Below are 24,410 nucleotides of genomic sequence, written 5' to 3'. Positions count from 1 at the left end.
TTCCCTCGGATTCTTTTTTTTTTTTTTAATGCATATATAACAAAGAGAAGAAAGTTCAAAGATGACAGCAATTGATGCAAATCAGAGTTTAATGCCCTGACACTGTGCTAATTGTTCTACCTTGGCAAGAAAGCAGAACTAGTCTGAAGTCTTTCTAGTTTTGAAACGAGGCTGAAAAGCCCTGAAAAGAACTTTGTGCAGCTAGCAACACACATATTGGTTGGCAACCTTAGGGAAAGGGAGATTTTCCACCTCCCTGACTGGCAATGGTCCCTTAGCTATGGGGGAGATGGGAAACAGAGAGGAATGCTGTGTGGTGTTGCACAAGAGGGCCAGTGACCCTTGCAATAGATTCCTGAGCCCCTGGCATGGCTAGGAGGCAGCAGAGAATCAGATAAACACTCTATCCCACCGTCCGTAAAGCCTAGGCACCTTTGCAAGAATTGGGGAGGAAGAGTAGCCAGGAAAAAAACAAGATCGTCCTGTCTACCAGCTCAGAAGAAAGAGCGACTCTAAGACTTAAGTTTGAGAAAGTATTTTTGTTTTGCATGTCCAGATTTTTGGACTGAAATCTGTACTGGGTAGTCATCCTTTTCTCATTTAATTCTCCCATGGCCCCTACAATCCTCTTCATCGAATAGATGAGGAGAAAGACTAGTCCAGGTTGCTGTGTCCCAGGACACGGAACTCGAGTTTGGGTCTTGCTTTGGTCTGAAGCCCATGCTGATGACAACTGTCATCTGGAGCCGGGTTTGCCTTCCTTCCCCCACCACTTGCATCCAAGGCCTCGTCTAGGAAGTCGCCATTGAGTCCCTACCCCCCAATTTAGGTAGCCCTCTTCAGACTTCTCAGAATCCCCGGCACCCCTGCTTCCTAATGTTCTGTGCAATTCTCTTCTCAAGGTGGGTGATTGGAGACTGCCCAGGGGTGTCCCGGTAGACAGCACAGTGATCTACTTCGGAAAGGACATGGCCTTGAAAATCCTCTAGGCCAGCGGTTCTCAACCTTCCTAATGCCGAGACCCTTCAATACAGTTCCTCATGTGGTGGTGACCCCCAACCATCAAATTATTTTTGTTGCTACTTCATAACTGTCATTTTGTTACTGTTATGAATTGTCATGTAAATATCTGCTAGGCAGGATGTATTTATTTTCTTTGTTACAAATTGAACATAATTAAAGCATGATGATTCGTCACAAAACTAATAGGTAATTATATATTGTGAACTATGTATTTCTAATAACAAAGAAATGAAATTTTGTCTTGAAGCATGGGTAACAGTCTTCACATCGGGTACTGGTCTGTGGACCTATCTCCATGTGGGTGGACCTGCTGGGAGACGGATAGAGGAGCAGTGTCTCGGTTCCTAAGACCATCAGAAAGATATGCTTTCCAATGGTCTTAGGCGACCCCTGTGAAAGGGTCATTCGACCCCCAAAAGGGTCACAACCCACAGGTTGAGAATCACTGCTCTAGAGCATCTAACAACCGTACACAGGAGGTTACCATGAGTTTGGATGGACAGTAAAGCAAGTAGCAAGAACATCCACCCAAGGCCCATTCTCCCCTACACTGGGATCTCTTGAAGTTGGCAATGAAGTGCTTAGTGTCTCACACACTACCTGACACATATCATGTGTGTGTGTCTCTCCACTAAACTCTGAATTTCATAAGGTCAAAGAATACATCTGGTTTTATGCACAATTCAATCACCGGTACCTACCTGTGCCTGATGGGTATCAGGTCTTCAATGAATATGTTTCTCAGTCTATTCTCTGTCCTGGAGCCCTGGTGGCGTGCTGTGCTGCGCGCAGGAGAAAGATGAGGTTTTGCACATCTTTGAGAAAGGGAGCTACAGTCTCAGAAACTCACAGGGGCTGTCCTATCCTGTAGTAATGGGTCGCTCTGAGTCAGAATTGCCTTGATTGCAGGGATTGGGTTTTGTGTTGCTGTGACCCTGAGTCACATTCTAAAATGAAGTCACTTTTGACGTCTTTTGACTATAGTGCCTGTTGTTAGCCTCGCTCAGTAAACGCGATCCCCAGGCCGTGGAAGTGTGAGATTTTGACTCAGCCTTGTGTATTAAAGCCTCCCAAGGGCCAGGCGTCACGGAGGTGCCACTTAAAGGTGAAGTGAACCGTTCGCTTTCAATTTATAAGCTTGCTTGTGACGCAATCATTGTGTAAAAGTTACACGCTCCTAGGTATGATTCTCTTTCGAAAAATCTGCTTGATGGGCGAATAGATTGCTTGACCTATAGGAGCGTGTCTAAAGCTCATTGAATTAAAGATGCGGTATTTGCCAGGCAAGGCTGTGTAACTTTTTCAAATATATATGTCGCCTCCTCAGGGAAACTTTCCAAACGGTCTGACTGGATTTACACTCCCAGCGACAAAGGAGCAAGGTCAGCAGTTCGAAACTACCGGAAGCTCCGCGCGAAACCTCTCCTGCAAAGCTGTGCAGTTTCCGAAACTCACGGGAGCTGCTCTACTCTGTCCGATAGGGTCGCTAGGAAGCCGCATCAAGTCAGTGGCAAGGAATCTGGTTTGGCTTGGTTCTTTGACAAAGTGGACCCAAAACTTCCTCGGACGGGCGTTTGCAGCCAGAACCCGCACCACGGTGCGCGCGGGCTCGAGGATGAGGGGTGGAGCGGCGCGGGGCGGGGCGGGGCCGGGCAGCCCCGTGAGGGCGGGTCCGCGGCGGGCGAAAGGCAGGATGGGAAGCGGCGCCATATTGGCGTCGGCGGCGCTGTATTGTCATAAATAGAGCCGGTTTTGTGCTGTTTTCATTCCTCGGTTGGATGCCGCGGCCGTAGTCCGTGAGGAAGTACGTGAAGGAGCAAGCGAGCTAGAGGCGAGCAGAGGACAGTGGAGAGGGACGGGAGCAAGGCGCCAGGACCGACTCCCGAGCGAGAGACGCTCGCCGGAGGAGGAGACCCAGGAAGCGATGAGAGTGATGGCGTAAGTGGCGGGGGGCGGCGGTTGGGGGGGTGAGGTGCGCCGGGGAGGGCTGAGGACTTCGGCCCGGCGCCCCGGTTCCGTTCCCTGCCGCTCGGGTCCCCGTCTGGAGCGCACCCGGCTCCCGCTCCCCGCTCCTGGGCCGGTCTGCAAGGGCATCCCTCCCACACGCATCCGGCGGCTCACCTGCACGGACTTGGGTCTGTCCCCCGCTGTCCCGCCTCCGAGGACGCCCGGCGGGCCGGGTGCGGTGGACACGAACTGTCCGTCTCGCGCTCGGCTTCCCTCGGCGTTGGCGCAAAACCCGTTCCCCTGCCTCGCCGACCCGCGGTCGGTCTGCCTGCCGGTCTGTCTGTCTGCTGGGCTGAAGGAGTGACTGACCCCCCCCCAGCCCGCCGGCATCTCTTTAATCAAGCCAGGGGTCTCCGTGCCCCCGGCCCCCCAGCCCTCCACCCCACCCCACCCGCCGTTCTCTCTGCCAATCTAGGTTGCCGAAAGAGCGTGTTCGGCGAGATATTGTTGTCGCCTCTTACATTTCGTTTTATTGGAGCATGTTTAACCATACGGGGAACTGCAAACGGAAAAATAAAATAATGGAAGCATCATTCGTGTCACCAGCTCCCATCATTCCCAAAACATAACATCATGTGGAGTGCGTGGATATGTGTGCACCTCTTTTCTCCCGCTTTTTTTCCTTAAAGAGATCGTTCCAAATACTTCTGAACGACCGTCGTCCCCCGCCTCCCTTGGACCCATTCACTCGCTCTTCGGAGGCGCCACAACCCTGAATACAGCGTTTCTTATTGCTTGTCTTTTACCATCCATTTCGCTACATACACTTGCCCATCGAGAACTTTGGTGTGGTTTCCCCTGTTTTCAAACTTTCTATAACTAGTAGGCTTTAGAGCATCAGTTTTGCCCAGATGCTTTACCATAGTGCTTTCAGCCCGTAGTTCCTCTTAATGACATTCCATTGTAGGTCCACATGCCTAATTTAGCCCTCTTCCTAAACTGCTTAACGTCTTTTTTACTTTCTAATGTCAAAGGTTTGAGGCTGTTTTTTAACGCTGACAGGTGCAGCCAGGCGCGTCCTTGTACCCATCACCTTGTATATCTTGCTAGAATGTCTCCAGCATGTGGACTGTTGTAAAGTGATGGATGGGTTGGAGGGTATGTGTCGTTTATACTTTAATTCTTCTTGCCAAGCTAAGGGACATTCAGAGCCCTAAACTTGGCCATCTTAGGGCCGGATAGCCCTAGTACTGGAGGGCTTAAAGCACTTGGCTGCTAACCAAAGGTCAGGTTGGAACCTATCTGCTCTTCCGAGGGGAGAGAGGTGGGGCGGACTACTTGGCTAAAGGCTGGCAGCCTCAGAAACCCTCTGTGGCAGATCACTCTGCCCTGCTTGGTCTGTGAGTTGGAATCGACCCCACACATGCTGTCAGTGGGCTTGGTTCAGGGCTTTAGAGAGCCAGTTTGTTTTCAGCATGTAGATAAGCAAATGAGACCAAGGAGCTTACCATTAATGCCAGCACTGAAATGGTTACGGGTGGGAGAATAGGGTGGTAGAAAGATCTTAGGGCTTTGGTGTTTGCTGAAAGTGATTGACTGATCTTCTATGAAGAATCATGCTCTCCAGTTGCCTTACCAAACTCATAAACTCACGTGAACAAGCAATCAGTAGCTCTCTTTGAGGAGGTAAAGCTCATCCACTGCTGTAAGTCAATCCCAACTCCTCGTGAACCCTATAGGACAGAAGGCCATGGGCTTCTTTCTGCCTTTTCTATTCCCCAGGCTGTGAATCTTGATGGGAGCACCTTTCTCCTATAAAGGAGCCCTGGTGGCGTTTGGGCTGCGATTCACAAGGTGACAGTGGGAACCAGGGAGAAAGAAAGGCTTTCTTCTGTCTTAGAAACTCACAGGACTGTCCTATAGGCCAGAAGCGTTGATTCCATGGCAGTGAGTTTGTTTTGTTTTTTTCCTCTCCTCTGGTGGAGCTGCGTGTAAGTGTGAACTGCTGTTTTTACAGCTAACTGCCCAACAAGTAAACCACTAAACCACCAGGGCCCCTTGGAGGTAAAAAGTAAAGTCTTTAAAACAAGAATTTACAGACTGAAGTATGGAATGATAGGATACATGTAGTAAATCCCAACTAATATTTTTTTAATTAATAAAAAATTTACAAGTTGAAAGGAAGTAGTTCTTTTGACAGATTTCACTTTCATTGATTTTGTTTCTTTGAATTTTTCTGGAAGGGGCAGATTAAGTATTTTATCTTCCATTTGATTATTCCTCCCTATCTTAAGCCAGAGAACTTGCCTTAGGCATAAGGTAAAGTTAAAACATAAAAACAATCATTGTAGTTGTGTATTATTGCTTGCCAGGTTAATATATAGTCCATTTAAAAGATGGCTCTTCTTTGAGATGACATATTTTATTGTTAGTATGAACCTCCCTTCACATATGGTTGGTGGAGCTAAGATGTAGGGTTGGTTGGTTGGTTTGTATGTTTGTTTTACTTTATTAGCAAAATAAAGTTTACCAACTCATGACATTGGTCCCGAACTGACTCTGAAATTGTTAGTCCATGAATACCCAGTCTCAGAGATTCGCTTGCACTTGCTTCAAGACTGTGAGTTCCTGATGGCAGGACCTTTATCTTATAGTTTATAAACAAAGGTTCCCATTTACTTTAAATAATTGGATAATTATTAATGTGGAACTTTTAAATAGGCCTGGTCCTAATGAGAGCAATTAGCTATGGGCTATCAAAATATTAGGGCTGTAGATTCTGCCGAAAGATGTTAATGTGAGTTTTTCAAGGTCAAATCTTAGTTGTGATTTTTTTTTTTAAAGTCAGAATATTCCACAAGGTCCTTCTAATGGGATGTTTTGGTTCTTTCCGGTGGGTAGGAGAGGGAGTCATTGTTGTTCTTGGAGCTTTCCTTCAAGTGGTTGACTGCTTTTCAGATTGCAGGCTCGCTGGTGCTCAGGCTGCAGGGTGTAGTGGAGGTAGAGGCAGTGCAGCTCCCATGCAGGCTTTTGGAGTAAAACTGGTGGTGGTGGGACACTGTCCTGATGCCAACACAGGCGGCTTTGCGCGTGAAGAGATAACCTGGCTATGAAAACCAGAATCGGTGTGAACAGCTCATCATAAACACAGACGCAAAATTACCATTTTTCCTTATTTAAAAAAAGGTTTCTGCCACTAACAACCAGCTCTAACTAATCGTTTAAAGTAGCGGAATTAGCTCTCAGTAGGTTTAGGAATCCAGTGTGTCCTTGCCCGGTGATCCTTTAACATTGTCTGCTGTTTCGTTTTTCTTGAACAGAAACCCTAGGCTGGGCGGCCAGCGCCAACAAAGGCATTACGGAATCACTTCTCCAATTAGTTTGGCGCATCCTAAAGAAATTGATCATATTTATACACAGAAGTTACTTGATGCCATGAAAACATTTGGTGTGTTTGAAGATGAGGAGGAATTAAACCACAGGTGTGTAATTGAAGCTAACATACTTGACAGAACATTATTTGATCATGAATTTACAAACATTGAATACCTACTCTCCACCTGTTCTGTTGGCTGGTAGGAATAGAGAAGTGACTCCCCAAAAAGAAAAATACACGTTTATTGGCCCTTATGGAACTTACATTTAGGTTAGGGTTGTGGGATTGTGTGAGATGGAACACAATTAGACATGTAAATACATAGACGGTTAGAAGATAAGTCAGTCCTATGGAGAAAAATAAAGCTGCGGGGGCAGGGAGGGGATTGTAATGGAGGGCCTTGTGAGTAGAGGTCCTTTGAGGGGAGATTTGATTGCCAGAGGAGCACTGTGTAATTCTCTCCCCCCCACCCCCCACCCCCGAAAAGTGGTGGTAGATCAAATAAGTTTAGGAACCTATGTATTGGATGGTTTTAAGCAGAGATTCCTATGTTCCGACTTGGTTTAAAGCAGCCCTATAGGACAGGATAGGCTGCCCTCTGAGTTTCCCACACTAACTACAGGAGTAAATAATCCTGTCATTCTTCCAAGGAGCGGCTGATAGTTTTGAGCTGCTGACCTTGTAGATAGTAGCCCAATGTGTAGCCACTATGCCACTATAAGTTGGCAACTTCTCAATGGCAGTGAGTTTGATTTTTCTGGAATAGTCCAAAGTGGGGTATAAGGACAAACACAGGGGACCTTCTGGGGGTCTAATCCAGTAACCTCAAGAGGGATTGACAAGGGGATGGAGTTGGGATTATAAAATAGTGCAGTCATATATCCATTTTAAAGGTAGCACTTAATAACTAGAAAAACAGAAGATGTCATTTTTTTCAGCATGTTGAAGGACGGGAGAACCTGGGGAAGACAGACACAGCAAGGATATCTTAATGTACTCTATCTTTAAAAAGATCTATCTAAAGACCCATGCCTTACAGATTGCTAACCTCTATTATCACACTAAATTAATTTAATTCCATAATAAGGCCCAGAAAATTTGACAGTTCTAGCAGCCTCTATTCCCACTGAAAGTTATTTTATGGTTTTTATTAGGCTTTTTAAATTTTGAAGATAGCTCACAACTCCAATACACAACAATCATTATACTTATCATCTCTCTGGCACTCTTGTATGCCGTTTATTGACAGATAAGATAGCATTAGCACATACCCATAACTGCTTTTGCGTTGACCAAAACAAAGACTCCATATATGTTTAATCTTTTTCATTACACTTTTGCTTTTTTTGTATAATTTTTAGTTTTAATCTAAAATTTTTTTTTTTTAATAGGCTGGTGGTTCTTGGTAAACTGAACAATTTAGTAAGAGAATGGATTTCCAGTATGGAGGATAAGGTAGGACATTACTACTTGGGGTTTGTAGGTTCATTATGTCCTGATCATTAGTCCTGGTAATACAATGAGGACTTAAGAATAATCTGAAATTGTATCAGAGCCTGGTGGTGGTATGTTTGGGGGTAAGTGGTTCTACACAGGTGCATTTCCAAATAGATGTGGATTTACCCCAGAGGTGGTAGCAAATACCTAGCTGTAAACCCATGTATATGTTTTGTTTTGTTTCTAGTTTTGTTTCGTTTTTTTAATTTTAACAAATCATTTTATTGAGGGTTCTTAAGGCTCTTAGACCAATCCATACATATTTGTATAAAGCACATTTGTACATATGTTGCCACCATCATTTCCCAAGCATTTTCTTGCTTCTTGCACATTTGTGTTTTGTTTGAGCAAAAGTAATAGGTTAAAAAAAAGTCATTTTTATTTTTAAAAGCAGATTACAAGCTTCTTGTGAAGTAGTATCAGATCTGCTTATGTTCAAGGACTGCCTTTCATTGATACAGCAGACTGCTGTTGGTCAGCTTCTGTTTCTTAGATGGACTTCTTTCTGGCTCCTGTGACATACATGGAAGCTTGCATACCCTGATTTATACTTAGACGGCTCTTTCTCCTCTGGTAGCTTAACTGTTTTTCCTTTAAAATTGATTACATTTCTCTTGCGCTCTCTAGTTGAATGTTGATACTGTCTTGTAATCAGCACTTTTGAATATTGTTTTAGTGGCTCTCCTTGAGTGAGTTAGAGTTTGATCATCTGGGTGGTACTATTTCCTCACTCAGTTGTGTTTGACCGGAAGATCTGTGTTGCCATTTTCCCATTACTGTTAACAAGAAAGAGTTGGAAGTTAAGGGGCCGCAGCTGTCAGTGCATCAGACTTTAACAACCCCTTCCTTAGGCTGAATATGTGTAAAAGCTAGATCAACATCTGTTAAGACTTCTTTCTTTTACAGTTTTTATTTCTTTCTGTATCTGTGATGCAGAGTTAGAATTTCTTTTAAATTATGGAGTGAATAAGGTTGTTGGGGGCTCTGGTAAACCTATAGCCATTGAGCTTGAATACATGGGTGGTTATTGCTGTTTATCTGCTGAAAGGGCTGTCTAGCTCTCATCTGAGCGCTTGGCATCATTATCAATAGTGGAGGTTGTTGGACAAGTTGTATTTGGAGCAGTGAAAAGATGCTGGTGATGTTTTAGAAAATGGTTGATTTTAGCATTTCATTGAGTGGGTTAAATAACTGGGTGTGTTCAGCAGTCTTGGAAAAGGCAGCGAAACCTGTGAGAGCAGGGACTTGATGGGCCCCGTACAGTTTTCTCAGGTTTCAAACGTTTCCTGTCTTTGGTAAGGTGAAGTCTTACCACTTTTCTCTCTCTCCTGTGAGTGGAAAACACTTGTGTGCATCCCTCTCTAGCAGGCTTCTTCTGTTTTACACAGGCTCTGGCTCTCCCGGGTTGTACTGTAACCAAAGGAATTGCATTATCTCAAAGATAATTTGAATAGTATATACGCAATTGGGATAAACTCCCCATGCAATGCTTTTAGTTAAATGCTGTGGTTTGTGGCGAAGATCTTTCACCCGGTGGTTCAGCATACCGTTTTCTCATAAATCATGTAAGAGTCGTGCTTTTCAAAGTAGGAAGGTAAACTAAAAGGTTTTTAAGGTCCTGGCTTCTCTGTCCCTTCTATTCACGCTTGTCATCAATATATTTATAGACTTCCATCTTGCTATAAAATTACTTGTATATTCTTAAAACATTAATGCCCATGAAACAAAGGAAGTAGCAGACACGTCTATTCAGGTGAACCTGCACATAATATTCCTTGGAACTGGCCCTGGGCATTGAGGGCAATGCAGAGTTGTAAACAGGGATTTCTCACCCTGCAAGAATTAAGTGGAAGAGATGAAACCTAGGTCCAGAGAAAAAGTCAGTAAAGGCTGCAGTATAAAGGAGTCGGAAAACAATACAGCTGGGCCCTGGTTATGAACACTTACATTCAGAAGTGTGTCTTTAAGTCAGCATTGGAGGTAAGTTTGGAACAGGTGCATACAGTTCTTATTTAGTGGAGGAAAAGGCGCAAAGCCTTTCCCAGTGACTTAAAAGCTTTTCACGTGCAGCAAGTAGAAGAGCCCTTGAAGAATTTGTTGGGAATAGAGATTGGTTGGTGCAGTGGTTAGAGCATACAGCTGCCAGAAGGTGGGTGCTTTGAGCCAAGCAACCACTCCAAGGGAGAAAGATGTGGCAGTCTGTATCTATAAAGATTTACAGCTTTGAAAACGCTGCTCTGCCTTACAGGGTCACTGTGAGTCAGAGTCAGTATTGACTTGACGGTGGCAGGTTTGTTTTTTTAGGGGTGATTTCATTTGTTTCAAAGTGAGTAAATTTACATATAGTTAAGGTGACCAGATGTCCTGCGTTTGGCAGGACAGTCCCGATTTTTAACAATTTTTCCTGTGTCCCGCAGCGTTTTTAAAAAGTCCCAATTTTTTGAAAGAATGCACAACAAACTAGGGTATACGGTTTTTGGCTGCCATGTGGCTATTTCGCCAGGATATGAATTTTATCAATGGTGTCCCGCTTTACCATGTTAAAATCTGGTCACCTTACATACAGTGCAAGTAAAGTAGGATTGTGGCGTGGTGGCTGCAACAATGGCCTCAAACATAGGCACAGTTGTCAGGATAGATAGGGCTGGGCCAGGCAGTGTTCCATTCTGTTGTGCATAGGGTCACTGAGATGCCCGGAAGTCACATTAACTATAATCGTAGAGAAGCACAGAGGAAAAACGTTTGTTGAGAAGAGATTAGTATGTAAGGCTTTATGGGAGAAGTGGAGCTTAAAGTGAACCTTGAAAAAGAAATAGTTTTGAGATACCCAGAGAAGAGAAGTAAGCATCCCATACAGAGGCATTGCCATTGCAGTGAAAAAGAGGCTGGATAAAATGGAGCCGTTGGAGCTTCAGAAGCAAAATTCAGGAGACGACAACACTAATGCACAGTAGCATTCTGTGGAGTCCGCAGTAGTGAGCCTAAGAATAGTCAGTGGTGTCGGCAGAGACAACGGCATTGGCAAGTTTTGCATAGAAGAATTAATAGAAAAATTTAAGAACATGAGCCAGGGAATTTTGTACCAAATGGGTCATGAGAGAGAAAGAAAAAAAATTAGGCAAGTAGTCAGCTCCGAATACTCTTTAGTTTGCAATTAGGGAAGTGGTAGTTGAGTAGAAAAGAAGAGATAAATGTGAGGGTTGTAACTAAGAATTGGTAAGTCAGGAAGAATAATTATGATTTTAAGTCTGGGCAGTAAGAGTAGTTAGCAGGAGAAAGTAATTCAGAGTGTCTATTTATCTCATAGGAAGAATTTTTCTTTTGTTTCAGGCATGGATATTGACACATAAATATATATATATATATACACCTGAAAAATGTATCAGTGAATATACCTGATAGGCAGCTAACATGCCTCTGCAGAGAAGTGAAAAGTAGCAGTATAATTATGGTACTATCAAAATGAAATTAATTAAAATTGATGATTGGCTCTCATAAAGAGATTATAGCAACAGTGACCCTCTTTAGGGTGACTGCATTGATTGTAGAAGAAAGGCTGTAGAGGAACAATCAAGGAATTCCATCTATATACCAAAATAAAGGATTGGGTAGGAGTCTCATGCGGTGGAGAGCTGAAAGCACATCTGGTTTGTTTCTTGATGGCTTCTGAGACTGAGAGGAAGGGCTAAGGTGCACTTGACCACACCATGGGCAGTGGCTTCTTGTGCACGCAGAAGCTGGACAGTGGACACAGAAGCCTGGAAAAGGAGCCGTGTCCTTCAATTGGTAGTGTTGAAGAACAGTGGACTGCCAGAAATTCAAACACATCTGGCTTGAAAGAAGTAGAGCAGAATTCTCCTTAAACAGGAAAATGGGGAGACTGTCCCACACGTTTTGGACATGTTATCAGGAAGACCGGTCCTTGGAGAAGGACAGCATGCTTTGTAAGGTAGAGCTGGTCAGTGTATAGAGGAAGCCCATCAGTGAGATGGGCTGACAGGTGGCTATACCAGAGGGCTCAAGATGTGAGGGTTGTGAGGCTGGCACAAGACCTGGGCGGTTCTTTGGTTGTACATGCAGTTGCTGTGACTCAACAGCACTCAGCAACAATAGCCACTTAGGGTGATGGAGCCAAAGACAGCAACTACTGGGGAACAATAGCGTTGAATGAGGGTTTTGTTTTGTTTTGTTTTAAAATGTTTTCTTAAGATGAAGCTGTGTGAGTGCAGTAGGAAAGAATTTTTTGTCTTCAGGGGACAGCTTCATTACTTAAAAGTTGCAACTAAAACCAAGTATCAAACTAAACTCACTGCCATTGATTCGAATCCAACTCATAGTAATCTTGTAGGACAGGGTAGAGCTGTCCTTGTGGGTTTGCAAGCGTGTAATTCGCTAGAGGAGTAGAAAGCCTCATTGTTATCCTGAAGTTGTAGCTAAAGGTGCCATGAAATACTCATCTTACCAAGGTTGACAAGTGTACGCCTCCTTATCATTGGCTCATTAGAAGGCGGTAATCATCTAGGTAATTTTTTATACTAAATAATTTGAAAGATGAATGTCTTATGCTTTATTTTAGAGTTCCTCACCTCCTCCGGAGCCTATTGTTGGTAAAATTTTCACATTTGGATCCTATAGGCTTGGAGTACATACCAAAGGTAAGCAGTTGTCTGTGTTCTAGCACTAAGAACCTTCCAAACAAACCCGCCTGGTCTTCATAATAAGATAAGGGGAAGAAAACTATGAAATATTAGAAAAGAAGAAAATTTACAGTCGCAATATCCAAAGCCAATGTAATTTTTAACACTTTTCCAATGTTTATTTTTATATACTTTCTTCTGTGCATATGCTTATGTGTGTATACTTTAGCAAAAATGTAAATACGTAATAAACTCTTCATGATAAATACTTTGATTTACAGGAGCTGACATTGATGCAATTTGTGTAGCTCCAAGACACGTGAAGAGAAATGAGTTTTTTCAGTCTTTCTTTGAAAGATTGAAGCATCAAGATGGTATTAGAAACTTAAGGGCAAGTATCCTCTGGTACTTAACATTGGGGTTTTTTTTGTTGTTGTTTCTTTGGGGGGGGGTATTTAATATTTTGAACTTAATAACAAGTAGCTATAGGCACTAGAGCCTATGATTGTGCCTAAGAAATTGCTGTGCCTTGTTAAAAGAATGCATAGTTATTATTAAGAACATGTGTCTTTATAGTTAAATGAACCTGAGTTTGCATGTAGAATCCACCATGTATTAGCTTTTTGACCTTAGGCGGGTTACCTATTCTTTCTGGGACTCAGTTTTTCCTCACCTGTAAAATGAGATGATGTTAGATAGCTTCTTTAAAATACTTTTGTGAGGATTGATGGGGTAATTTACATAAAACCTATCCAATAGGAGTTCTGGTAGTGTAGTGCTTTACCTGTCGGGCTGCTCACTCCAAGGTTAGTAGTTCAAATGTGCTAGCTGTTCCACAGGAGAAAGATGAGACTTTCTACTCCTGTCTAGGGTCATTATGAGTTGGAATCTACTCAGTGGTAGTTAGTAAATTTGTTTGTTTGTTTTTATGAAAGATTCACTGCCTCCAAAACGGCTAATAGGGTCCATAATGAGTCCAAATCAACTAGATGATCGTGAGTTTGGCATTTATTTGTTACCAGGTGGTGCAGCTATTGCATGTAAAGTGCAATTAGTAACATTTTAAATATGTACTCTAGCCATTCAAGTAAAATGTGAGCACCAGTGATTCACCAGCTACTGACCGTATTCCCACTAATAAAATAGTGAAGAAGACCTTGTGTCTGTTTGGTGGATTGTCAGGGTAGCCAGCCTATAACAAATCATCACAGACCTGGTAGGCTCTATATTACAGGAATAATAAGTAAAGATTATAGTAAAGTCGTAGAGAATAAGGAGAGAGACAAGAGAGATTTAAATAATGAAGTCAGACACATTTCATGGTAGCATGCTCACCTCAGCTTCTCTTGGTAGTACAGGGCAGGAGAGAGAGCGCAGGAGAGAGGGGGAGGGGAAGGAGGACAAGTCGAAAGGGGCCAAGGGAGCAAGGACTGGGGGAGAACGCACCAGGGGAGAGAAAGCTCTTTATTTCTAACCAAGGTTTATATATCTTTGGGGGGTCGTGCTAACCCCATAATTACTAGTAAAGACATATGTTACAGGAAGGGGTTGTACTATAGGTGATACAGTAATTAGAGGGTAACTATCTAGGGGTATACACACAATAGGAAGGGATGGATTGGGGGTAGACATGTGACAAGATTGGCAGATCCTAGATTCAGGATGGCAACCTAACTTTGGATGTCACTGAGCGGGTTTGACCTGTTCCCTGGCTCTGCATAGAAACCATTATCAGTAGGTTGTGAACCCCACCTACCGTGGACCAGATTGATGGCTGAAAGCTTTCAGGGAGAAGTAGCCCATCCTTAACAGCAGGGAGTGGGCCCCACCTATGGTGGGGACCAGACAGTAGTGTGAATGCTGAATGCATCTGACTTCCCACCATGTGCTGGCAAATAGCCTCTAATGTTTGTCATATCTCTGGGGGAGACAAAGCTGGGGAGAAGTCTTTTTATATCCCATAGTGGATAGGTTATGGGTAGATAGGAAGCTCAATAAACAGTTTTAACAAAATCTCAAGTACTAGGATTAATGTAAAGCTCCAAAGATCTATAACATGTAGGAATCTAGGGACACTTTCAAAGAAAGGAGTTAGGAATATGTTACAGGTGTTATTTTTTAAATGTCTAACCAAGGCTATTTGTAAATGATCAGATTTCAAGTTCTTAAGCTCAAGAAATAGTAGGTACCCAAATAACGGCAGTTCCGCCTTCCATTTCGTGATGAGTATTTAGGAGTGCCCACGTACAGCAGTAAGCAGCTTGTGTATGTTAAGTAAGGTAAGTCACAAAATAGAAGTACTTACCTAGAAAGTGCAGTAGAAAGACGAGGCTTTTTACTCCCAAAGAGTTGCCGTCTCGGAAACTCTCCAGGGCAGTTCTGCCCCGTCCTGTACAGTTACTTTGAGTCAGAATCACCTCAATGGCCGTGATTGTGGGTGAGTGATTTTAATGTAAGGCCCAGGACATTTTTACTCCTCCTATTGATTTAGAATATAAATTGGGAGCGAGAGAATTGACATTGCTGGCTGGGAGTCAAAGAAGGGATCTCACTTAGGTGTTACAATTGTTTTTCTTTTTTGTAGGCTGTAGAAGATGCCTTTGTACCTGTTATAAAATTTGAATTGTTTGGAATTGAAGTAAGTCTTTTCATTGTTATTATTCACTTTGTAATTTAACCTTCTAACCATAATTCTTTTAAGTTGAGCATTGTTTAAATTTTTTAATCAGACTTACATAGACATAAAGTTAGAGAACCAAGTAGTCCATCACACCTTCTCTCATCTGTTGGCACCTCATTGTGGACAATAAGTTTCAGAGCTAAATACACGGTATGACTGTGCTTTGCTAGGCGACATTTATTATCTCGGGTGTTCATCACTATTGTTGTCTTGGTTTTGATACTTAGGACTACTTCAAACTCGGTCTCGTGTTCAGCGGATCACCTCTAAATAGATTCAGACCCATCAAGTACTCTGGCCTTGCCATTTTGCAGGTCCTCTTGCTTGTTTCAGTACAAGGTGATAATTCTCTGGGCCTGGTAGACCATTGCCAGCTGGCATCTTCCTTTACTGTCATGTTAGATTTCCTCTAGAATTTTGTTCTCGCTTGATTTACTCCTGTCTTAGTGGAGCTCACCCAACAACTTCCTGGGAAGGTGTGATTTTTTTTTTGGTGATCCTTGCAAGTTTTAAAATGTCTTTATTCTTTCCTCACACAAACTATAGTTTGGCCAAGTGTAGGTTCTCTGTAGGAGGTAATTTCTCATCAAAATATCGAAGATCCTTCTTCCATGCCTTCTCACCTCCTTCCTGTATTAAGAAGTGTGCTTTTTTGATTCTCCGTCCTCTGTATGTGACCTGTAATGTGTGCTTGAAAGCTTACAGGTTGGTTGTTTAGTTGTGTTCTGTTATTGTCTTCATAATTATAAGATCCATGAGTAATATACTTTGGTTATGGGGTTTTTCAGCTGATATGTTGAACATTCAGAGTAGTCTTTTCTCAATCTGCAAGTTTATTTCCTATGTAGTACTTGAAATTTTATGGAAATCTCCTTGATTTTCTGTTTCTATCTTTGTGTTGTTTGGATATTCAAGTAGTCTTTTTCTTCTTTTTTAGTCTTTTTCTTTTTACTTGTTAACCACAGCTTTATCTTTTGGTCTGCTTTGGGCTTTTCTCGTCTTCCAGATTGTACTCTCCTCTGTCGTCCCTTCTGAGGAGTCTTGGTGGTGCTCGTGAGAAGGGCCCTGCCTCCTGCTCCCACACCAGTCCGTCTAGTCTGCTCTGCCCGGGTTTGCTGTGAACTGCAGCTCACTGGCAGTTAGTTTTTGTTTGGAAGGTCATCTCCTTAATTTCTAAGAAAAATAACTAATTCTCTAATTGTCCCTTTTTCTTTATGATGCCTTGTTTTATTGACCCCTGCCTTCATTTTCTACACGCAGTATTCCTTACCTTTGCTTTCTTAGGTCCGCTGGATCTGGTAAGACTTACTACTACTTACTGCTTTCCACCTCTCATTTCCATCTTCTGCTTTCTCTCACTGTATTTTGTCTTTAAAAACAAAATGAAATGAGAAACAAAGCAAAATGTTGCTGTTGCTTTACTGGGGCTTTAAGTGAATGGGGATGTGTTTTGGATCTGCCTATGTTGGATCTGGAAACTTACATAATGTTGATGTGTTTTCTTATGTTTGGCGTATATGCTAAAGTTAAAATGTGTTCCCTTAATTTGAAAAATTATTTACCTTAACAAAACTTTATTACCTTTCCTTCTGTAGACTATCAGAATAGTTCGTAGAATTTCCCAAATTAATTAGAACTTTTGGGAGAGGACGGACTAAAAGAAGAAAGAGTAATGTATTTTTCTCTCTTTTCCCCATCTTTTCTAAAGATTGATCTAGTCTTTGCAAGAATACCAATCCACACCATATCAGATAACTTAGATCTAAGAGATGACTCTCGACTGAGAACACTTGATATAAGGTGTATTCGCAGCTTGAATGGTAAGCTTTTAAAAAGAAATCTCAGGTACCAACTTTGAAAATAAATAGACAAACAGGTTTTTCCATAGCTGACTATTGGTCGTTTTAGGAATGTAGACAAACTTAGTTAAGAATGATGTTCTAATTACCTTTATCTCAACAAGTTATTTGGCTATCCCAAAGGTTAACCCATTTCATTATACAGTATCTATCTGGCTCCCTAAAGGTTCACCGCTACCCAGGGGTGCCGCAGGAAAAAGGCCTAGTGAGCTGCTTTCCAAAGGTCAGCCAGTGTCAACACTGAACAAGCCCTGCTCTGACCCATGTGGCAACTGATTTGGCTTAGTTACCTTAATACTCCTGTAAGCATCTTAAAACCCCATGTTTATGTGACAGGTTGCTTACAGTGTGGTTCTCAAACTTATTGGTCTCAAGATCCCTTCACACTCTTAGAATTTGCAGAGGGGACCTTCAAGAGGTATTGGTTTGTGTGGGTTATAGCTGTCAGTGGTTTAGCACAGTAGAACTAAGGCCTGAGACGTTCTTATCTATTAATTAACTTAGAAATAATATGTATATTTTAAGTCTGAGAAGTATGGCTTTTTAAGAAACTTTGCAAATCTTGTAAATGTGTGACTTCAGAGAAGATAGCTATATTCTTAATCTGCTACTACAGTTCTGTTTTTGCTGGAGTATAGAAAGGAGATCTGACCACTTCGTACTTGGAAAGCTTTTTCACGTAGTGTGGATGTTTGCTACTACACTACAATTTGACAATTTTAATTTTCTTTTCAGTATCTATTGAACTATAACTACATACCATAACTTTCGTCCATTCTAAGTGTACAATTCAGTGGTTTTTAGTGTACACAGTTTGTACAACCATCACATGATCCATTTTTCATCACTTCAAAGGAATTTCTCATCCACATTTGGAGTCATTTCTCCCTTCCCACCCTAGCCCCAGACAACCACTAATCTACTTTCTCTCTCTCTCTCTCTCTTTCTCCTGACATCTTTGCCTCAGCATGTTTATGAACATCACCCATGTTGCTAGCTTACATCAGTAGTTCATAGCTTTTTATTGCTGAATAACAAAGTGGTAGTTTCTTGAAGGTTAATCAGAAAATGGAATCTGAAACTATTATCCATGAATTTTTTTATTCTTTATATTAAAACCCATTGGTTTGTCTTGTTCTTGGAATAGATTCGTTACTAGTGATGATGGCATGCCTTGGCTATTTTTGGGAAATACTGTTCACTTACTTATTAGTGTCACAATGGTTAAGCACTCAACTACTAGCTGAGAGGTTGGTGCTTTGAGTCCACCCCCTTGCTCCTCAGGAGAAAGGCCTGGTGGCTATTTGTGTACTTAAAGGCTGCGGCCTAGAAAACCCCTAGGACAGTTTTATGGTACCTGTCAGAGATGACCTGGCAGCCTTCAACAACAGCAAGCTGTTTGGATGTCCTGAGTGTTAACACACTTGATTATACAGCGTTGGAGAAACCTTGTTCGTTATTTATCACCACCAATGTCATCAGAAAAATCCTCAACTCTTCGGAAGGGTCAAGTTCACAGTGGCAGATTTATTAAATTTGAATTTTCACTGGAAAGCTTGGATTTTATTATTGGCCAGAAATTCTGTCATTTGTTTTCCTTTCATTGAAGGGCTTGCTTTCAGAAAATTCTTTGGAATACCCCAGTATGAATAATCATAGTTTTTTCTCTGTTGCTCCTTAAATAAAACTGGAGTTCCTTAAAAAGAGTAGCTAGTTCAACTTAGCATTCAAACATTTGCACAAGTTCTTGACCTTGATATGAGATACTTAAAACAGAATTTTACTTCATTCGTGGCAATGATGTGATGCTGCAGAAGGTGTGAAGTGCTCTGTTGCCGCTGCCTGGATTCACTGCCACAGATGTCGAGAGTTTCACTTAGTTTGTACTGTGGTGCAGTGTAAACACCATGAAAAACGCGCCCCTAGGAGACCAAAAGAGTGCAAAAGTAGGCTTGTCCTCAGATTCCCAGGGGTCACAGACCATACTGTGAGAGCCGCTGGTTTATAATCTCCTTTGTTTAATTAAACCATTGTTTTTTGCTGCACTTCTAGAATACAATATAGAAGGTTTGCATTGAAGCAGTAACTAATAACTCACAGGTATTTGATTATAGTGAAGTCAACTATGGAAGAACACTCAATAAGGAAGATATCTCTTATTTTAATAGAAGTGAAGCTATTGCTATCTCTTATTTTAATAGAAGTGAAGCTATTGCTTTTTGACATATCCCCCATCTTCCTGAAGTCTGAAGGGACAGATCAGGGATGTAGATGAACGGGGAAAGGGTTCCTAGCACAGTTATCACAGGACAACCTTGGCTACCCTTCAGGCCTGAGCAGGGGCACAGTCCTCATGGGAAAAAAAGTTTCTCAGTGTAACTTTTATGGCAATTTTCTCACCAGTGGTGTTTTCCGTTTTCTTAAAACTTCTTTCTAATAAACCCCAAAGATCGTCCTGTGCCCTTTGAGGGAATCTATCAAGATTACCCCTTGGGAATCCGTGAAAAAAGAAAGTGCCCATAATCATCTGAGCTGACACCTCTTCCGTGAATTGAACTGACCCAGCAGATGCCCTCAGAGGCCACTGTTTCGTGGACCTTGTTTTGGGGAAGGCACCTGAATGAGACCAGGAAGTGGAAAGAGACAAGTGAGAGAACTTGTCTGCAGGCATCCACTGATTGCAGACATGGTGAAACGGTTTTTTTCCTTTGGAATAATACCTTTGCAGGTGTAAACTGGAATCCAGTTTTTAACTTAGATGTGTGTGTGCAAATAGACACCCTTGTACACACAGGCTTGTACACAATAAATGTCAAGTACATAAAACGAACATTGACTTTTAAAAATCATATCTTTAGCATTTGACAGTTTAAAAGTTAATGGGGCATTTGAATTAATTAGTTTTGTTATTAATGAAAATTAATCTTTTTCTCTTTTTCAGGCTGTAGAGTTACTGATGAAATTTTGCACCTGGTGCCAAATACAGAAACTTTTAGGCTTACCTTGAGAGCAATCAAATTATGGGCCAAACGTAAGTATCTCATGGTCTTTAGTTTTAGCCTGTGAGCACTCTCTTTTAATAAAGCCTAGCACTGCACCAAGTACTAGCTACAGGGTATGGTTCATAAACATGGCATAGAATCCTTTTGAAGTGGCAGAGCACATTTTCCATCTAGGTAATGCCGCACTTGTGACACCAGGTTCTCCACAGGCTGGCACAGCACTGTCCAGTACAGTAACTTCAAGCCCCATCTGGCTATGGAACACTTGAAATGTGCTACTGAGAAACTTTTTTTTAATCATTTTATTGGGGGCTCGTACAGCTCTTATTATCACAACCCATACAAACATCCATTGTGTCAAGCACATTTGTACATTTGTTACCATCATCATTCTCAAAACATTTGCTTTCTACTTGAGCCCTTGGTATCAGCTCCTCATTTTTCCTCCTTCCCCGTTCCCCCCTCTCTCATGAACCCTTCATAATTTATAAATTATTATAATTTTGTCATATCTTATACTGTCCGCTCTGCCCAGTGTAATTCTAGGAGGGTTTTTTTTTTTGGTGGGGGTGCCTTGGGATACCCCCTCGTATGTTTCCCTGTGCTGTTAAAGAGAAGAAACTATGCGTGGCTTGTGACTAATATGATGTGGGTCTAAAAGGGCCTTATTAAGCAAGTAGAATTTGTCCCTTGGCTCAGGTATGTTTTCTTAAGATTAAATAGCATGTTTTATCGATTTTTTTTTTTTTTGTAAAGAGAATTTATTTGTAACTCTAGAGCAGAAAGGGACGTTTTATCAATTCTTAGAAGTATGTTTTCACGGAACCAATTATAAGGATCTATATGTGATCTCCTCCCTGGGGGACGGACAACAGAAAAGTGGGTGAAGGGAGATGTCGGACAGAGCAAGATATGACAAAATAATAATTTATAAATTATCAAGGGCTCATGAGGGAGGGGGGGAGCAGGGAGGGAGGCGAAAAATGAGGACCTAATGCTGGGGGCTTAAGTGGAGAGGAAATGTTTTGAGAACGATGAGGGCAATGAATGTACAAATGTGCTTTACACAATGATGTATGTATGGATTGTGATAAGAGTTGTATGAGCCCCTAATAAAACGATTAAAAAAAGAGAAGTATGTTTTCGCATTTAACATGTCTATAATTATAATGTCTATAATTTTATAGGGGTTTTTTTTCCTCTCTCACTTGCCTAGTGAGGCATTAAATAGCACCATATGACATAATTGAGGAAATTTTAGTTTTGATAAAGGGTGGTAATTTTTTAATGGAAAAATTAAACTCACATGATAAGTGATAATGGTAGTTGTGTGTGCTATTTTATGAAGAGATATCCAAATTGTGCAGAATGGAGACTTTCCCAAATTGGTCCCCAACTTTACACTTGCCAATTAAATACCCATGGGCATGATTACTAATTAAATTCTTATTCATCCCTTCTTACAGATCTTCCAAAAGATCTCTCCTCTTTCATTTCTCTCTCGATTCTAGATCTATAGAAAGGTGGGCTATGTCCGTGTGGGATTGATTGAACCCAGCTGGAGTGAGACAGGGGTCTGAGTGGCCTGGATTGAAGGGCAAGCTAGGGCATAAAAGAAGCAGCTCTTGGTGGGACCAGGGCTTCACACTGGTTCCTTCTAGTCAGTGATCTGCTATGGAATATGCATTGCAACAGTCTGAAAAAGTGAACTTTGCGGGAGGGAGGGGGGGGTTTAGCATGATTTTACTTTTTTTTTTTTTTTTTCAATCATTTTATTGGGGGTTCATACAACTCATCACAGTCCATACATACATCTATTGTGTAAAGCACATTTGTACATTCATTACCCTCATCATTCTCAAAACATTTGCTCTCCACCGGAGTCCCTGGCATCAGCTCCTTGTTTTGAAAACATAAGCTTATCGGGAGAATGTCCAGCCAGCCATTAACAAGTGCCTTCATTGTTGTAGGACGTGGTATTTATTCCAATGTGCTGGGATTCCTTGGTGGTGTCTCTTGGGCGATGCTGGTTGCACGAACCTGCCAATTATATCCAAATGCAGCAGCTTCTACTTTAGTTCATAAGTTCTTCTTAGTTTTTTCCAAATGGTAAGTATTTAACTACAATCCCCTCACTATTTACCAACTTCCGTCTTATGCATTGGGATCAACATGATGGCAGTAAGCTTGTGACCCTGTATATAAATGTATTTGGTAATTTAAGGGCTTTGCGTAGACTTTTCCTGTACTCTCATCTTAACACACCTTTTTTTAAGTTGAAAACCTTGTCAGATTGAGGCAAGAGTAGGACAGCCAGCTGGAGCTCTCCTCCAGGACTCAGTGGGTGGGCTTTTAGCCCAGGGGAGTCTGCACAGCAGGCCGGGTTCTTCTGGTTACTAGCTACTAGTGGTGGATGCGTGTGTTAAGCAGCCAAAATAAGACCGGACAAAGTAAGAGTCCTGGTAGCCAGTGGTTTGAACCTATGAGCCACTCCAGGCGAAGAAGATGAGACTATCTGCTTTTGTAAAGACTTTGACCTTCAGAAACACTAGAACAGTTCTTCCTGCTTCTGTTGAGTTGCTGAAAGTTGAGATCAACTCAACAGTGTTGGATTTCATGGGCAAAACAGTCTGTCCTGTCAAAGAAACACTGCTTTAAAATAAGTGGCTTTGTCTTTATACACTTCCTCCCCTTCTCTTCCTTTTTGAAAGATAACAAGTAGCCCAAACTTAAATATAGGAACACAGTTTACTGCGTTACTATTTTCATAAAGCAGGAAGTGAGGTCCTGTGTGACTCTGCCTTTTCATGTTAGGGAATGGCCAAATCCTGTGCTGCTGAAGCAACCAGAAGACGGCAATTTGAATCTGCCCATCTGGGACCCTCGGGTATGTGACTTTCTAAGTGACTTCATGAAACCTTTAGGAAAGGGACACATGTCTAATGTGTATTCTAGAGAGAACCCCTCCTGTCTGGGCTCTCCTTTCTCTGTGGGCCTGCTCCTTCCCTCCCTCTACTGGTTTCCAGTGCACCTCAAATGTTGGGTCATTAAAAATGGCCCTAGTGAAAACTGGGTGAGAGATTGCATCTACCAGAATGTCACAATGCACTATGAAAAACTCTCTCTCTGTGGCACAACCTAACTCCCTCAAAGATAGCCCAATTCAAAAGGAAGGATATAAACAGAGGAGTCGCAAATTGACAAGTGGGAAGATAAGACACCTGTGTATGTCGAAAGAATTCACCAAGAGAGTAGTAATAAGGGAGACCACAGACTGGGAAAACATCTTTAGCAATGAAACATCAGACAAAGACCTTATTATTAAAATCTACAATACTTTGAAAACTTACAATAAGAAAAAAAAAACTAACTGCCCACTAAGGAGGTGGACAAGACCTCAACAGATTTTACAAGGGCAGAAATCCAAAAGACTTAGAACTATTTAAAACAAACAAACAAAGAAAGAAACACTGTCGAACAAGTACTTAGTTATGCATATGAGATTTCTTCTGCATTGGGACTTAGAGCAGATCTGGTGTTCCAGGCCGCTGTAAGTCAGTCCTGTGTTGTTGTTGTTTGATTGTCGGAGTCAGTGTTCATTTCTCTCTGAGTCCGGAGAGTCGTCTGTTGACTAGACGAAGTGAACATCTTTGGACTAGATAATGCTTTTTGCCACTATGTGACTGGATTTCCTTTAATCTCCAAGACTGTTGTCTATAAGTAAGACCATTAATTAACAGCTTCTCAAGAGAAAATCATCTTCCTGTTGATCTTTGTTTTTGACTATCAAACACCCTGACTTCAGAAATACCTTAGTTGGGGAGAGGGGAAAAAGTCTATCTTAGAATTTAGGAAATGTAGCATTAAATATTCCATATTCTTCATATGCTTGGGGAGGGGAGCACAACAAATAAGACTAGATCAATTACTCTCCTTCTAATTTCACAGGTACATCTATCTGACAGGTATCATCTCATGCCCATAATCACCCCCGTCTACCCACAGCAGAATTCTACATTTAACGTGTCCACATCAACTCGAACAATAATGGTAGAAGAATTTAAACAAGGTAAATATGTTGACCTGTTGCCCTTTACATATTTCAACCAGGGTATATTGGCGACCATTATATAATATAGATTGGTAGTAAGAGTATGTATAACTGTCTATTATTCCCCCCAGATATTTCAAATGTATGTTTTTTCAGTAACTAGTATATAGTATCAAGGCCAGAAGTGGAGCCAGCCCATCGTGGTTGAAATGGATTTTTATGTTCAAAGAAACAACATTCAAATTTATATATATATATATAGATTTTTAAAATTCAATACCGCTTTTCAGTTCCACTAAAACTTCCAAATTTAAAAATTTTCCCCAAAATAATAGTGA

The 24,410-nt window shown here is 41.7% G+C and overlaps 1 protein-coding gene across 3 annotated transcripts in view; it reads left to right on the top strand.

Moving 5' to 3' along the window:
- Positions 1-2,759: 2,759 nt before the first annotated feature.
- PAPOLG (poly(A) polymerase gamma) overlaps positions 2,760-24,410 on the top strand; it is a 34,295-nt gene continuing 12,644 nt past the window's right edge. For 2 of the 3 annotated variants that reach the window (XM_045294111.1, XM_045294110.1), the window contains exons 1-11: positions 2,760-2,961; positions 6,291-6,452; positions 7,738-7,801; positions 12,420-12,498; positions 12,762-12,871; positions 15,065-15,118; positions 16,869-16,980; positions 19,961-20,050; positions 21,992-22,130; positions 22,836-22,908; positions 23,970-24,090. In XM_045294111.1, the coding sequence (XP_045150046.1) occupies positions 2,948-2,961; positions 6,291-6,452; positions 7,738-7,801; positions 12,420-12,498; positions 12,762-12,871; positions 15,065-15,118; positions 16,869-16,980; positions 19,961-20,050; positions 21,992-22,130; positions 22,836-22,908; positions 23,970-24,090 (1,018 nt within the window). In that variant the 5' untranslated portion in view covers positions 2,760-2,947. The remainder of the gene's footprint in view (positions 2,962-6,290; positions 6,453-7,737; positions 7,802-12,419; positions 12,499-12,761; positions 12,872-15,064; positions 15,119-16,868; positions 16,981-19,960; positions 20,051-21,991; positions 22,131-22,835; positions 22,909-23,969; positions 24,091-24,410) is intronic. The other variant, XM_045294112.1, reaches the window with a different exon arrangement.

The sequence above is a fragment of the Echinops telfairi genome, unplaced genomic scaffold, assembly GCF_000313985.2.
Source record: "Echinops telfairi isolate 266 unplaced genomic scaffold, ASM31398v2 ScPeMD7_2573;HRSCAF=3158, whole genome shotgun sequence".
NCBI classification, from domain to species: domain Eukaryota; kingdom Metazoa; phylum Chordata; class Mammalia; order Afrosoricida; family Tenrecidae; genus Echinops; species Echinops telfairi.
This window is presented reverse-complemented; position numbering and strand designations above follow the sequence as displayed.